The sequence below is a fragment of the Jatropha curcas genome, chromosome 3, assembly GCF_041381405.1.
Source record: "Jatropha curcas cultivar XTBG-Jc1 chromosome 3, XTBG_Jcur_1.0, whole genome shotgun sequence".
Taxonomy (NCBI): Eukaryota; Viridiplantae; Streptophyta; class Magnoliopsida; order Malpighiales; family Euphorbiaceae; genus Jatropha; species Jatropha curcas.
The window spans coordinates 29,720,238-29,735,193 of NC_143153.1; the positions used below are offsets into that span (position 1 = coordinate 29,720,238).

General features: G+C 30.8%; 2 protein-coding genes across 5 annotated transcripts; both read left to right on the top strand.

Annotated features, from left to right (window-relative positions):
- Positions 1–378: 378 nt before the first annotated feature.
- LOC105639992 (uncharacterized) lies at positions 379–4,094 on the top strand. Of its 2 annotated transcripts, none has more exons than XM_012224197.4 (9): positions 379–854; positions 1,043–1,230; positions 1,310–1,585; positions 1,693–1,751; positions 2,255–2,291; positions 2,396–2,467; positions 2,541–2,691; positions 2,787–2,954; positions 3,602–4,094. In XM_012224197.4, the coding sequence occupies exons 1-9, from the start codon at positions 666–668 to the stop codon at positions 3,959–3,961; spliced, it is 1,500 nt and encodes a 499-aa protein (XP_012079587.1). In that variant the 5' UTR covers positions 379–665; the 3' UTR covers positions 3,962–4,094. The 2 variants fall into 2 exon arrangements, with proteins under 2 accessions (XP_012079587.1, XP_020537191.1); XM_020681532.3 differs by having other exon boundaries at positions 717–854; positions 1,059–1,230.
- Positions 4,095–8,277: 4,183 nt separating this feature from the next.
- On the top strand, positions 8,278–14,539 carry LOC105639853 (uncharacterized). 3 transcript variants are annotated; one of them, XM_012224022.4, is made up of 3 exons: positions 8,278–8,436; positions 9,325–9,910; positions 13,581–14,539. In XM_012224022.4, exons 1-3 carry the CDS (start codon positions 8,432–8,434, stop codon positions 14,424–14,426), a joined length of 1,437 nt encoding a protein of 478 aa, XP_012079412.1. In that variant the 5' UTR covers positions 8,278–8,431; the 3' UTR covers positions 14,427–14,539. The 3 variants fall into 3 exon arrangements, with proteins under 3 accessions (XP_012079412.1, XP_012079413.1, XP_012079414.1); XM_012224023.4 differs by lacking the exon at positions 8,278–8,436 and adding an exon at positions 8,443–8,765; XM_012224024.4 differs by lacking the exon at positions 8,278–8,436 and adding an exon at positions 8,443–8,765 and having other exon boundaries at positions 9,408–9,910.
- Positions 14,540–14,956: the final 417 nt, after the last annotated feature.

Below are 14,956 nucleotides of genomic sequence, written 5' to 3' on the forward strand. Positions count from 1 at the left end.
ATTATCATTACGGAGGGCTCAACACTTATCAATTTAGTCCATATACTTTTCACATTAATTGCAATTATGTTTAGAAACTCTTGAACATGTCAATTGTATCCAACTATTAACCTAAGGACTATTGATTATAAATTCGAGAGAGGATTGGATTTGGTTAGACAGTGTGTGATAAAAAGTCAAAATAAATGATTTTATTAGCCCTTATAAAAGGAAAACCGATTCTTGAATTAAAAATGTTTATTTAATTTCCTCCATTTAATTAGATTAAAAAAAAAAAGAAAAAATAAGATAATTTAGCACATGCAAAAAGCAGAAAAGCCATAGCCAAAACGTTCACAACTTACTATTTTATAGTAACCTAATTAAAAGCAAAGAAGGTCTAGAGGCTTATGAACACACATATCAACGTTCTAGCATAAAAGAAGATAGTCGTCAAATCCTTCCTTGCATTTTGGATTATCACAGAATTTCGCCTCTTAATTCGTTTTGAAGAGCACAAATTCTTAAAACCCATACCCTAAATTCAAAACCTATTATATATTATTCTTACCTTACTAAGTCAGTCTCTCAAAGAACGTTAGAATTATTTCCTTTTCATTTTCTTTTCATTTCTTTAATTTGCGAAAGAACAAGCTAAGAGTGTATACGTAGTTGTTGGGTTTTCCATGTCGAAACGTTGTGGAGTTTTAAATCTGTTTGTGCTTCTCCTGGTTTTAACGTCCTTTTTCTCACCTAAGGTCGTGGTTCTTGGATCACCTATTAAAGAAGAACAAAAGTTGAAGAGACACGATCCTCTACATGGCTTTAGGGATTACAATGGAGGGTATAATGTTACGGATAAAGATTATTGGGCTGTAAGTTCCATTCTTTCGTACACATTAACTAGTTTCTCAATTCTTTCTAGAATTCTCAAGAATAGCCTTTTTCTTCTTGTTTTGTTCTGTTGAGGTTTTTTCTTTGCTAGGTTTTTTAACGTATGTATTAGGCAAAGTATTTTCCATAAAAACATAAGTATGTGTGTGTTTAATTAATTATGGTTCAGTCTGCGGTATTTACAGGAAAGCATTTTTATGGAATTGCTGGCGTGTGGCTGTTCTGTGGGTTTGGCTTTGGAATTTTTGTAATGCGCAAGAACTTGACGAGAAATGATTCTTCTTTGGTTAAAAGCCGTTTAACTCACCAATATTTTTTTATGTTCTTGCTCTTTATCATTTTCACATTCTTAGCCATGTAAGTACCTCAATCAAATCTTTTTACTACAGTTTCTCAATTGAGGTGTAGTTTTATTCATATATGGTCTATTTTTCAGAGTTGCCACCAGTGTAGTTTTGGCTGCAAATGAAAGCTCCTTAAGCAGAACAAAAAGGTTCAAAGGAACAATTATGGAGGTAGGAGAAGACGCCCTCCAAAATCTTAACCAAGTAAAAGAAGCAATGGTAGAAATGAAAAATCTTTTAAAGCGATATGATTCTGCCACGTCAAGGCACTTAAATTCCATAGCTAATCTTCTTGCCAAAGAATCAACACAAATTGAAGGGTTTACTCAAAACAGTACCCATGCAATTGATCTTGCAATACAAATTTCGTAAGCATACCCAACATTTGATTTTAAACCATATTTATGTTTTCTGATTGTGTTAATTTATCTAGTTTTGTGTGTCTTAAATTTTTTTTTTCGTTGAATTATTTTAGGCACTCGTTACATCTTGTGGTTGTAACCATCAATTTGATGCTCTTGGTGGCCGCTCTTGGTGAGCATCTTAATTTCTAACTTTACATTATAATATAAATAGAAATTAATATAATTAAAATCAATGACAAGGACTCAGAGAAATCGAGAATTTAGTTCTTGTGAGTGAAAAAACTAGTCATTGGAAGCGCTTCCTTCTTATATTTCTAACGTGGATCGAATATGAATACTTGTCGTCAAGGGCAGACATAGATGATTTTAAAGGAACTATGTCCCCAAATTAAAAAAATTTTTAAAATTTTCAGTGTAATTAGTTTTGCTCCCTATAATTAAGTAAAATTATTTTTTGTCCTCCCTAACTATTTGGTCGGTCCCCTATTGCCCGTCGTATTAAAAAAATAATAAATAAAAAGAAAGCAATGGCATTTTTCTTAATTTTGTAATTTTGACTTATTAAAAACTGTAGTTTGCTTCATTATCTATTAATTGATTATAACATTCATTTAATATGTCTTAATTGACTTGGTTATATAGACTAATTAACGAGTTGCTGCTTTGGCTCAGTTCTGCTGTTGTTGCATTGGCACCCTGGACTTATCATGTAAAAATCTTCTTTAATCTTTTCCATATTTCATTAATTATCTGCTTAACTGAAATTAAAAAATTTCACTTCACTTAATTAATTTTGCTAATTTTATATTCCAGTATAATCTTTGTCTGCTGGATCTTAACTACTCTATGCTGGGGTTTGACTGGCTTTGATTTCTTCCTCCAAATGTAAGTAAACTTTATACATATATATATTTAAAATTTTAATGACCGCTTCATTTATGATTATCTTTCCCTGCAGTTTTGTGGAGGATACTTGTACAGCATTTAAGGATTTTGAACAAGACCCGGAAAATAGCAGTCTAAGCTCCATGCTTCCATGTTTAGATCGACGATCTTCAGATAAACTGTTGAGAAAAGTTGGATACACTATCCATAAGTTCATTTCTAAGGTTCTAAGTTGATTCATCAATATACATAATATATGAATAATAAATTAAGTATTTAATCTAAATAAAAAATGTGACATTTTTTTTTTTCTTTTCAGTTGAATTCAAGAATGGGGGAATTAATTGTTTTGCTTCCTTTAGACAAAAACAATATGGATTCAGTACAAGCTGAGAAAATATGTAACCCCTTCTCAGGAGCGCCAAATTATAGATATATTCCAGAAAACTGCTCAGAGAATAGCATTCCTGTTGGAGATTTACCAAATGTAAGTAAGCTTATATATTATTATTAAAAATCCATGATTAGAACCCATAAAGAGAGTAGCTTAAATCTCCTAAGGTTAGCAGGACCGATCCAGTTCAAGGAATTAGGGGGATCAAACCATAATTTTGATTAATGAGGGGAGCCAAACTAAAATGTCTTTTTAATTTTTTAACACTAAAAATTGAAATTTTTTGTATATTGGGGGGACATGGCTCCCTCCCTATGTGGGTTCATCCATGAAGGTCAGGGTTTGATCTTTGAAAATTAAAAAAACTTATGATGAGAGATAACTATGAACCTACAGTCAACCTAAAGAATTAGGGGACCAAATCATAATTTTAATTAATGAGAGAGGCCAAACTAAATTTTTTTTTTTTTCAATTTTCTTCAGCACTAAAAGTTGAATTTTTTTTTAAATCGGAGGGCTAGGGCCTCCTTTGATCCCTATGAAAGTACATTTCTGTCTAAAATCAGATTAGTCTCATACCCCAAAAGCGTTTGAGGGCAATCGTAGGAATACGACCAAAAAAAAAAAAAAGGTCGTGATTAAAGCATAAAAAATTACTAAGTTCAAGTTTTTGTTTTCATCGTTATAAGCTTATATTAGGCTTAATTTCTTGAAGAAGCTTTACTTTATGTGATTTGTAGATTATTTCAAGATTCACATGTTATGAGAAGGAGTCTTTTGAATCGTGCTCAAGAGAAGGGAAGTTTATATCTGAAGATCTTTCAAACATGGCTATGGCATATAGTCTTTCAGCCCAGGAAATGTTAAATATATATCCAGATTTAGAGAGGTTGATTAGATGCATCATTATCAAGATTGCTTTCTCAGATATTGTTAATCACCAATGCAAGCCATTTACGGCTTCAATTCGATTATTATGGTCGTCGATGCTCTCTCTTTCCATTATCATGGTGATTTCAATATTAATTTGGGTGGCAAAAGCTTATCAAGAAAGAGGCAGACACTTCTCTACTTGTTCTATTATTCCAGTTCGACCCTAAGAAATTAAGGCTCTGTTTGGCAACAATTTTTGAACTAGCTTTTAAGTCTACTAATTGTATTATTCCAATTAGACCCTGAGAAATTAAGGCTCTCTTTGGCAATAATTTTTGAACTAGCTTTTAGCTCTACTAATTGTAGTATTCTATAACATAGCTTTTATAATAGACGTTGAGGATGAGGAAGCTTTTTATATAACGTTGAACTCTCTAATATTTAGTTTTTAACATTTAACATTTAGCTTTTAATTTTTTTTTTTTTAACAACCATACCCATTGATTTTTTCCTCCGAGTTCGAGTTCAGTAATTAAACAACTAATATCATTTTTTGTTAATTTAAGTAAAATAACTAATTAAACGATTATTTTTATCAAACATTTTCAATTTAAACTATCATATAAACAGCTAATAGCTATTAAAACAGTTAATAAAATAACTAATAACTAATAGCTACTAAAACAGCTAATATTACCGGAGAGACCCTAAATCAGAGATGATATTGCATCAAACCATTAAAAACATGTAGGAATTTGTAAACATTTGGAACAATCTATGGAGGTTTTAAAATGTAAATTAAACCATGAGAAAAGAAAAAGATTCCACGTGAGTGATGTACCAATTTTTGATGGAGAAATGAGACCATACAAATGTAAGGTAATGAATTGGGAGTACCGTGCAAGGGAATTGCTTATTCTGCTCTTATAGCTTAGAATGGAAAAAAAAAAAAAGAAAAAGAAAAAGAAAAAACACATTTCCATTATTACAAAAGGTGGACACTTACGCTATTGGTATGGGGTTTTTTTTTTCCGAAAGAAAAAATGTAACATATTTTTACCACTTTGCCCCCTCTAACTTACATTATTAGTAATAGTTAATTTAATTAATTGATGAAGCGATTCATAAACTCTGTGTTAATTGAAAATTAATTTCATTTGCTTTTATAATTAAAGAATTATGAACTAAAAGTGACTCTTTGATTGATATAACTCAATTTGGAGACAATTCAAATCCAATACTCCTTTTCTTACTAAATTTTTTTTTTTTTTCTAATGTAATTTTATAAGACATAAATTTGCAAACACATTACTTATTACTTAATTAATCATGGATTCTATTTTGAGTGCCTAATAAAATTTGTGTGGAAGAATCTTTCTCTTGACCTAATATATATATACATATATATATATATATATATATATATATATATATATATATATATATATATATATATATATATATATATATATATGTTTTTATTTTTTAATTTAAAAACTTTATTTTGATGCTTAGTTGGTGAGATTCTTGTTTGATTGATTGAGGGGAACTACAGTAACTTATAATTTTAAAACTTTTAAATTTTTGCGTTAAGAAAAAAATTTTCAATAATAAGGTGATAGGAAAAACTCATCTACATTGGACCCTATTCAATAAAATTAAGTATTTTAATAATTATCAATTATTTTATTAGTTTGATTAACATTAAAATGAATTTTAACACATGATAATCTGCTCCCTCCCAAATTTTAAACATTATAAACATACCATCGAACACCATAAATAATATTTTGATTTATTGAAATTGTTCTCCGATCCGGATATATATATATATATATATTAAATTTAATATTAATAATTGACACAAATTAATATATGAATGTTTTTTACTAAAAATGAACATAAATAGTAATAAAAGAGTATCAATTTTTTAAATGATAATCAACTATTGATTGATACATAAATGAGGAATGAATTACGATTAGCATAAGGAAATATTTCCCTAATTTGTTTTCAATATTTATATATTTTCATATATCTAAATTTTTTAAAAGAAAATAATTGACAGATCACGAAGACATGAAAAATATATTTTTTAATATATTTCCCCAATTAGAGTAAACATAGTTCATGTCTTGAATCCTCAAGGAGTAGGTTTCTCCTTCTTTCTTTTCTTCTATTTTCAAAAGAATGAAGCAAAAAAATTAATAAATATCTAAAATTAAAGGCTTAAAATTACTAAATTGGTCAACTAAGCAAGCTAGAAATGCCAAGCCAAAACAGCTTTGGCTTGCTTGTTTTTAGAATTTTAGGTAGTAGTTATATGTCAATAACTCTCTCATGCTTAGGCTGGCAATTGTTTATCATGGAGCAAATTTACCAACTTCTTTTGAATTGAAAAAATTTCATTATTTGGCAAACTTGAGAAAATAATTGGAATGCAAAATGAATAATATTTTTTATGTGAGTAACCCATTTTTAATTATTAAGTATTCATAAGCTTAATGACAAAAAAAAAATTATTTTTGACCATTTTTATAATTTTAGTCGATTTTTATAATTTTGGCAATAGATTTTTTGCACAAATTAATTTGTTCCGATTGAAGCTTCCTCCAGAGTCCAGCCCATTAGAATTTTACTGACTCTGCGTTAGTGGCCCCACGCCTTAACGCGTAAGTTCCAACAAAATGCAACCACATCCGCTTTGTCGTTTACAATAAAAGGCAAAATAGACGACTTTTTAAATATAATAAAATTAAGAGTGATTTAATTAAATTATTATTTATTTTAAAATAAAAATATTTTGTGAAAATAATTATTTTATCAAATATTAAAATATATTATTTATTATTTTTTAAAATATTCAAATCGATTTATATTTTGAGATAAAATAATTATAATTTATATTTTAATATAAAAAATAATTAATTGAAGACATTGCGTGTGAAAATAAAAGAATTGATTAAAATTATAAAATAGTAAAAATTTAAGATTTTATTAGATGTTAAGCCTTATTTGTGCAGAGAAGGATAGTGAAAATGGGAAGTAAGTAGCTTAGATTTTAATTGGCTACTATATCTTCACCGGATGTATGTATATAAGTAATTACACATGACAATAAAAGACAAAAAAAAAATAATAATATAATAGGTAATAAAATTAACCTATTTATAATATAATATTACGTCTGTTCTATAATATTTATCACATTTATAATTTACGAAGTAATAAATATTTTTTTTTCATATTTACTCTTTATATATGACCAATAATTATTACTTTTATTTAATATTTTTTTTAAAGAATTAGTATTAAATAAATGGTAATATAGTCAATTTACTTTAATCGCATCCATTAAGCTAGAATTAACGAGACACCTTTTAAGATGGAATATTAAAAACTACTAACTCAATTATAGTTAAATTTAACCCAATTTAATGGAAAATACTATATATATATATATATATATATATATATGGATCCCATCAATGGCAATATCAACAAGCGTACGGACACAAAAAATAGACTATAGTTGTAAAAAAAAAAAAGATTAAGTTCTCTGCCACAATTATTAAAATCAAAAGAATTGATTAAAATTGTAAAAATAGTGAAAGTTCAATTTTTTTTTTTTTTTTTAGCCTTTTAAGAAGTAGATGAATAAGTTTCTATAGTTTCCAAAATGTCAACTAATTAGTGATTCCATCTATTAAAACCACATTCTGCAGTCAACCATAAATAGAATATCCCAGAATTAAGGGAGAGAATAAAATCTAAAGGCAAACGTATTTTTTTTTTCCTGATATATGCATTTTAATAAAAGGAAAAATTACTATTTGGTTTCTATAATTAGATAACTACTTCATAACCGTTTTCATTCTATTAGCAATAAGATAATAAATGAAATAAACATCATATACTTGTTGATATAATTTAAAAAATATAGAGAAAAAAATAATTAGTTTTGAGGAATTATATAGATTAAATATTGCATTCGTTTTACTTTAATATTAATATTTCTTTTTTTTTTTATAAAAATTAAGAACACTATCAGAATACATTAAGTTTTTAAAATATAATGACTAAATTAGGCTTTTTAAAATTGAGAACTGCTTATTTAAATTTACTACAACACTTATGCTAATTTTATTTCATATTAAAGTACTCTTATAATTAGTACTTCCATTTTATTTTTTCATTCATGATACAATGAAAACTTTCAGTCACGTATATTATCAAAATTTTAATTTAATTACAATTAAAATAATAATAAAAAAGAAAAATAAATATAAACGTAAAATAAATTATACATAATAAGCAGGGTAAAATTGAAAAATAATTTATCAATATATCTTCAAAATCCTAAATAACCATTTAAAGCAAGATATCTCTTTATTACTATTAAATTTAATATTTAAAGTGGACTGAGGGAATAGTAATTTTTAAATTAATATTTTTCTATAATAATTAGTAAAATACAAAAACTATCTCCTAAGTCGAAATAATAGCCAATAATACGTGTAAGAGTAAGAGGTTGCCTTCTTGACTATAAAAGAATGTAAAAAATCCATTGGATACTCAAAAAAGAAAATAAATCCAAAGTTCAAACATATGTCGCGGAAGCAAAGCAAGAAAATTAAGGAGCCAAATCCATCATTAGTCATTCATTCCCGTGTACCATTTGTTTGTAGATAAATCGAATGAGGTACGTCCTTCAAGTCCCAGAAACAAAATCACCAACGAACGCTAAGTAATAGTATAAAATAGCATTTTTGGTCTCCAGTCATCATCAATCGTCAACCTTTTTAGATCCAAATTGAACCAGAAATCAACTACCCAACTTCTTTTTTTCTCTTCTTTTGACCTCACGGAACTTACTGGATTGTTTTTTGATTGAAAGGTTTTATTTTTTCTCGTCTTGAATCATATAGTGTAGTGGGTTTTGGAGTATGGATTGCCCGGTTTGTTAAGTTAGTTTTGTTACTAGACCCATGTCTGCAAATTCGGTTCAACTTATGGTTTGTATTTGGTCAGGTAAGTTGTTTTTACTTTGGTCTTTAGTTCTTTAGTTTTTCTGCATGTTTCGTGTTTTATTTGGATACAGCTTTTTTGTTTTTAAATCTTCCTTTTATTTTGTTTTTATGTTTCTGGTGCGAACATTAGATGTCCGGGTTTATACATTGCACTGGGGATTCTCACTTGATCTTCCCTACGGGACTGAGCCTTTTAGTTGTCCTTTTTAAATGAATTAGAAGCGACTATGTGGGTTTTGATCTTTCATCAGTGAAGTGATTGTTCTACTGGTTTTGTAAACTTCCATTCTGTTTTCAGATAATGAACCCGATTTTCAGAAAATTGGATTTTTTGATGAATTTGTTAGCAATCCAGCAATTGCGATTATGAAGTTAGAAAGTCAGATTTATCAATTCTAAAATGATTGCTTTAGAGTATTATGAATTCACGAAGATAATTCTTGAAGTCATAATCCTGTTCTGTAGTTTATTGTGAAATAATTCAAGTAATTGAAAATTTTATGGCTTTTGTTTGGTCGGGTTCGTTGGATTTCCATATATTTATATTTTGTGAACTGCAGCAATATCTTGGAGATAAAAAGAAGAGAGAAAATGAGGATGAGGAACAAATACAGGAAATCAACTACTTTCAATTGCAATGCAGGAAGCAGATGTTCTGTGTCTGCTGTGGTGTGCAGCCTGGTCGGATTTCTACTTTTCCTTAACTTATACACCCTCGTTAGCCACAATGGTGGAAAGGGTGGAGAGATTCAATTTCGTGAAAGCCATCACCCTCTCATTCGTGAACTTGAAGAGGTGGAGGAGGAGAACATCCAAATTCCCCCACCAAAGGGTAAAAGATCTCCACGCGCTGCAAAACGAAGACCTAAGAGGACAAGCACACTGATTGATGAATTTCTTGATGAGAATTCACAGCTTAGGCGCACATTCTTTCCTGATATGAAAAAGGCTATAAATCCAACTAGCGATGCTGAGAACGGTAGTCACTATTATTATCCTGGGAGAATTTGGTTGGATACTGAAGGAAATCCCATTCAAGCTCACGGAGGAGGTGTTCTATATGACGAGAGATCAAAGAACTACTATTGGTATGGAGAGTATAAAGATGGACCTACTTACCATGCACATAAAAAAGGAGCAGCACGGGTAAATTAGTTATTTACATTATCTCTCAATAAATTTAGCCAGATTTTCAGTATCATTTCATATTCCTCAGTAGAATTTTGTGCATGGTTCACATCTCCAGTTGCAATTATTTTTTTACCTGTGCTGGGATAATGTAGCTAATGCTTGTTAATGATGTTTCATCTTTTATGTATCATTCACTGTTTGGAAGCTTAAATTTGCAAAGAAATTGTCTTTGACACTGACTTACTAAAATCCCAAGTCCTATACTGCTATCTAGATATGGAATCCATTTACCACACTAAAATTGGATTCTGATCTTGATATCTGAGTAAAATTAGTTTCAACTTTTATTGTCACTCCTTGGATTCTGCTCTTTTCTTCGGCTTTATAAAATCATGTGCCTGGAGATGGAGGTTGTTATAGAAGATAATAAGCAAGTGAAAGTTTTTCTCTCTTATTCTGGTTTGCTTCCCATTATCTTAAGTTTGATTAAGATTGGATATCTTCAAGCAAGCATGGGACATAGAAATTCTTATGGTTGCTATTAATCAAAGTGCAATATTGATTTATTAGAAAGGGATTCATTTCTGAGTATCGTGTTTGACTGCATAATGAACTGCTATGTAGATGAGTATGTTTTAGAATTCAGATCTAATTTGAAGCTGGCAATTGCCAAAAATATCCACGTTGATGCCGCATATGTTTATTATCTGTCTTCTTTGATTTAATCATGGGACCTTTTTATCCTAAATAGTCTAAGCCCTTGAAAGATGATCGTTACTTGACTTTTATCACTTATCTAATTACATCATGTCCTAGAAACCCCGTTGTCCAGATGATTGCCCAATTTGCTCCCACATATACACAACACGGCTCTGATCACATGCTTTCACCTTATTTCCATTACTAAGATGTAAGCATTTGACTGTTGCTCTTGAGACATCTTGGCTTGCACGTCATGTCAATTTCTGGAATATGCAATACCAATCCATTCTTATCTATTCTAATTCCAGAACTGTCTCTATTGGTGAGCACTCTTAGAGACCAAGGTCCAATTGAAATTGATGGAACTTTTGGAAGAACTGTATATAATAGTTGTTCTCAACATGAATATGCCATTTAGTATCGGTTTGGCTTCTTGAAGGAGGTTTTGTGCTCTTTTGATGAGTTGTAGCGTTTCTATGCTCAGAACCTGGCAAGGCACTACAAAAAGGGATTGCGGTCAGTTAACTAGGCGATGTCTTCCCCAATTAGGTTGGCTTCTGTCATCTAAATTCCGATCCTTATTCTAATTTGATAGCTTCAAGAAATGAAATGGGCCAAGTAACTCCTATTAACTGAGTGGCAATGGTGAATTAATTTGGGTAGAAATCATTGTAGCCTAAGAGAGTATGAGAATAGAAATCACTGCTTGACTATCAAGCTGCAGTGGAAATGATTGTGATTATGTTGAAGAATGGATATCCCTTATGAAGCCTGTAAAGTTGTGATAGCTAATCAGATCCACATTGATTCGGTCAGCAAATTGATATTTATTTCCTAATCCACTATTTTTCAACACTTTGCACAAGCTAGTCTGTCCTTGAAATTTACTTGATCCATCATTCTTGCAAATGCATCATGTGGAAAAACACCTACTAATCATAAAGGCTGCACAATCTTCTCCCTCAATGCAATAGATGTCTTAAAGTAAATGCCTTATCTTCTTATTTCCATGCATAAGATGTAAACTGTTAAGAGATATAGAACTTATTTTTTTAGCTTTCATATACCAGGATAAATTTTTAGATTAAGTGATTCCTAATTGTGGTTTGCATCCTCTTTGACCAATTGGTCCAAAGTAAGAATTTTCGGTACTCATATTATAATTACACATTCAGCACAAAATATAAGTTGCCCTGTCGTGTCTGCTTATTTAAGCCCAGTAGACTTTCACATAAGAGGGCAATGCTAGATCCTTAGCCTCATCCACAAGCCAAGGATTTTAGGTTAAGTGGTAGTGTTTAGTTAGAGTTTACTTTTTCTATATAGTTCTTAAACCTTTCATAAGAAGTTTCGAGTTTGATCTTGTATCCCTATCTTGTGAATTGAGTTTCTAAACAACGCAGAAGGGAGGCTATGCTTGCCCACACATTCAAGCCCTGGGATTTCGCGCAGGGGCTTGTTAAGGCATGATTTTAATCTTGGATCCTCAAATACAGAATTCATGCTTTTAGATCATGTGGTTTTCCAGTATAACCATTTTGCTTTTGCTTTTGTTTTTAAGGCATATTTGCTTATTTTTCTCAGGATATTTAGATGGAATTAGTAACTAAATCATCTTATATTAGAGGGAGATAAGTCATTAAATCATCTCATGTCATGCAATTTTCTTGAAGCAAAGGAAGTTTACCTTATTATCTTATTTCTCTTTCAACAGATTCATTTTTTTTTAATATTTTAGAATTTGATACTAACATACTTATCTGAAATAAGCTTGAATTCTATAGAAGGGTTAGTATTGGTATTTTTATTTACGATGAGATACTCTTCAAAAAAAAAAAAAAAAGATTGTATTTTGAAATTTCAAATATGGCCTTTGACTTATTGTGGTGGATCTCTTGAATTTTTAAAATGATAATTTAAGTTTAAATATCATACTGAACATCTTTTGTGCTGTATTTTGAAAGTGTATAGTGCAGTCATGCTTTTTAGGTATATCCATGAGATGTTAATGAATGAAATATCCTTTTGATTTTCTTATTATGCATCTAAAACAAAATCAATGTTCTATCAATTGGTGTATCTTAAGAAGGAAAATAGGAAGGAAATGGATTTAGCCTGCATATAAGTTAGATTCATTTCCTTCATTAAACATGTTTATATCCCACCCACTTTTTTTCACTAGATAAGCCTTCATCCTCTCTTCCCTTCCTCTATTTCAAAAATAGCTATTCTGTCCCTTCTTGTTGTTTTCTCAAATCGGTCTAAAGGAGCTATAGTGCTTGTAATTGTTGTCTCGAACTATTCATAGACTGTTCACTGAACTTTTGTCCAATTCTTGAATGATTTTTGATGTGTTAACAGTCTATAGCATTTTTATCATTTTATTCAGATTTTTCTGAACGATGGAATTATCTAATTACAAAATTTTGCTTTAATCATTAGCAATTGAAGGTTTTTTTTGAATGTTCAAAATCTTTTTAAGTCCAAACTTATGACTTGGTGTAGTTCTGGTGACATCTAAAGTGTATAAAAGTGTCATGAAATGTATGTGAATCCATTCCATTGTACCATTTGTGATTGCACCGCATGATGGTGGTTATTAACCTAAAGAGTTTGAGAAAGGTAAATAAGCTGCTAAATCAAGTCAATATAATTTTTAAGACTGTGAATTGTGATGTTGGATTTTAAGCAATCTGGATGAAAGCATATCAAACACGTTTGAAACATGAATGTCGGGATCAGGTTTGTCATGCTATAACTTCTATTTTGTTATGTCCGACTCTATACACATTTTATGTTTATATGATTTGCCTCATGCTGTCATTAGCCTTCTCCCTCTCTCTCTCTCTCTCTCTCTCTCTCTCTCTCTTGATTTTCTTTTCTGAGATATCTTCTTATTAGCACGCATATCACGGTTTTTATCCTTCAATTAATCTGCATATATCCTCTATCACTTAGGGTCTTTGTATACTCTTTCATTCAGGTTGACATCATAGGAGTTGGTTGTTATTCCTCCAGAGACCTCTGGACATGGAAAAATGAGGGGATCGTATTGGCAGGAGAAGAGACAAATGAAACTCATGACCTCTATAAATCTAATGTGCTTGAGAGACCAAAAGTGATCTACAATGATAAGACAGGACAGTATGTTATGTGGATGCATATTGACGATGTCAACTATACCAAAGCTGCTGTTGGTATAGCCGTTAGTGATTTCCCAACTGGTCCTTTCGAGTACCTCCGCAGCAAACGGCCACATGGATTTGATAGCAGAGATATGACAATCTTCAAAGATGATGACGGTGTGGCATATCTTATATATTCATCCGAGGACAATAGTGAGCTTCACATTGGACCACTTACAGACGATTATCTTGATGTCACACATGTTATGAGAAGAATTCTTATTGGACAACACCGGGAAGCACCGGCCCTATTTAAGCATCAGGGAACTTACTACATGATCACATCAGGGTGCACTGGCTGGGCACCAAATGAAGCCCTAGTCCATGCAGCTGAATCAATCATGGGGCCATGGGAAACTATGGGAAACCCATGCATTGGAGGGAACAAAATGTTTCGTCTTGCAACTTTTTTCGCACAAAGCACATTTGTAATTCCTTTGACTGGGCTTCCAGGTTCCTTTATTTTTATGGCAGATCGGTGGAATCCTGCCGACTTGAGGGATTCAAGATATGTATGGTTACCTTTGATAGTTGGGGGACCTGCCGATCGGCCACTCGAGTTTAATTTTGGATTCCCAATATGGTCAAGGGTATCAATTTACTGGCATAGGAAGTGGAGAATTCCTTCTGTGGGAAGATGGTAGATATGAAAGGTTTATTCATTATTTAGTGTAATATGTAAGAATGTTCTTCGCTTATTCTTTCACTGGTTTATTGTGATTGCCTCTGTAATTGCAGGAGTTGCTACTTGTAGTCATTAATTCGTGTTCAGGGGATGTTAATGTTAGCATTCAGGAGGAATCATAAAAAAAAATAAAAAAAAATAAAAAAATAAATAAAAAAAAAAAAAAAAGGAAAGGAAAATACAAGAAACTCAGAATTTTTGCTAATAAACTTACTTCACAGAGTTACAGTTGTTATAGTTGCTGTCTGCATCAGTAATCTGGGTTTGTGTTTAAATATATACTTTATTAATAATAGCTGATGCTTTCTTTTTCTGAATCTATCAGGTTTCTGTTGTTGACAATCTAAAATGGGTGGAATTTGAATCAGGATTAGAATGTTTATATATGGAGCTGAAAGAGAATCATTGCCAATGTAGAGTTTATGACCCACACTTCAATTTCTCCTGCACTTCTGCCAAGATCCTTAATTCCTGGTGTTAATTACTTCT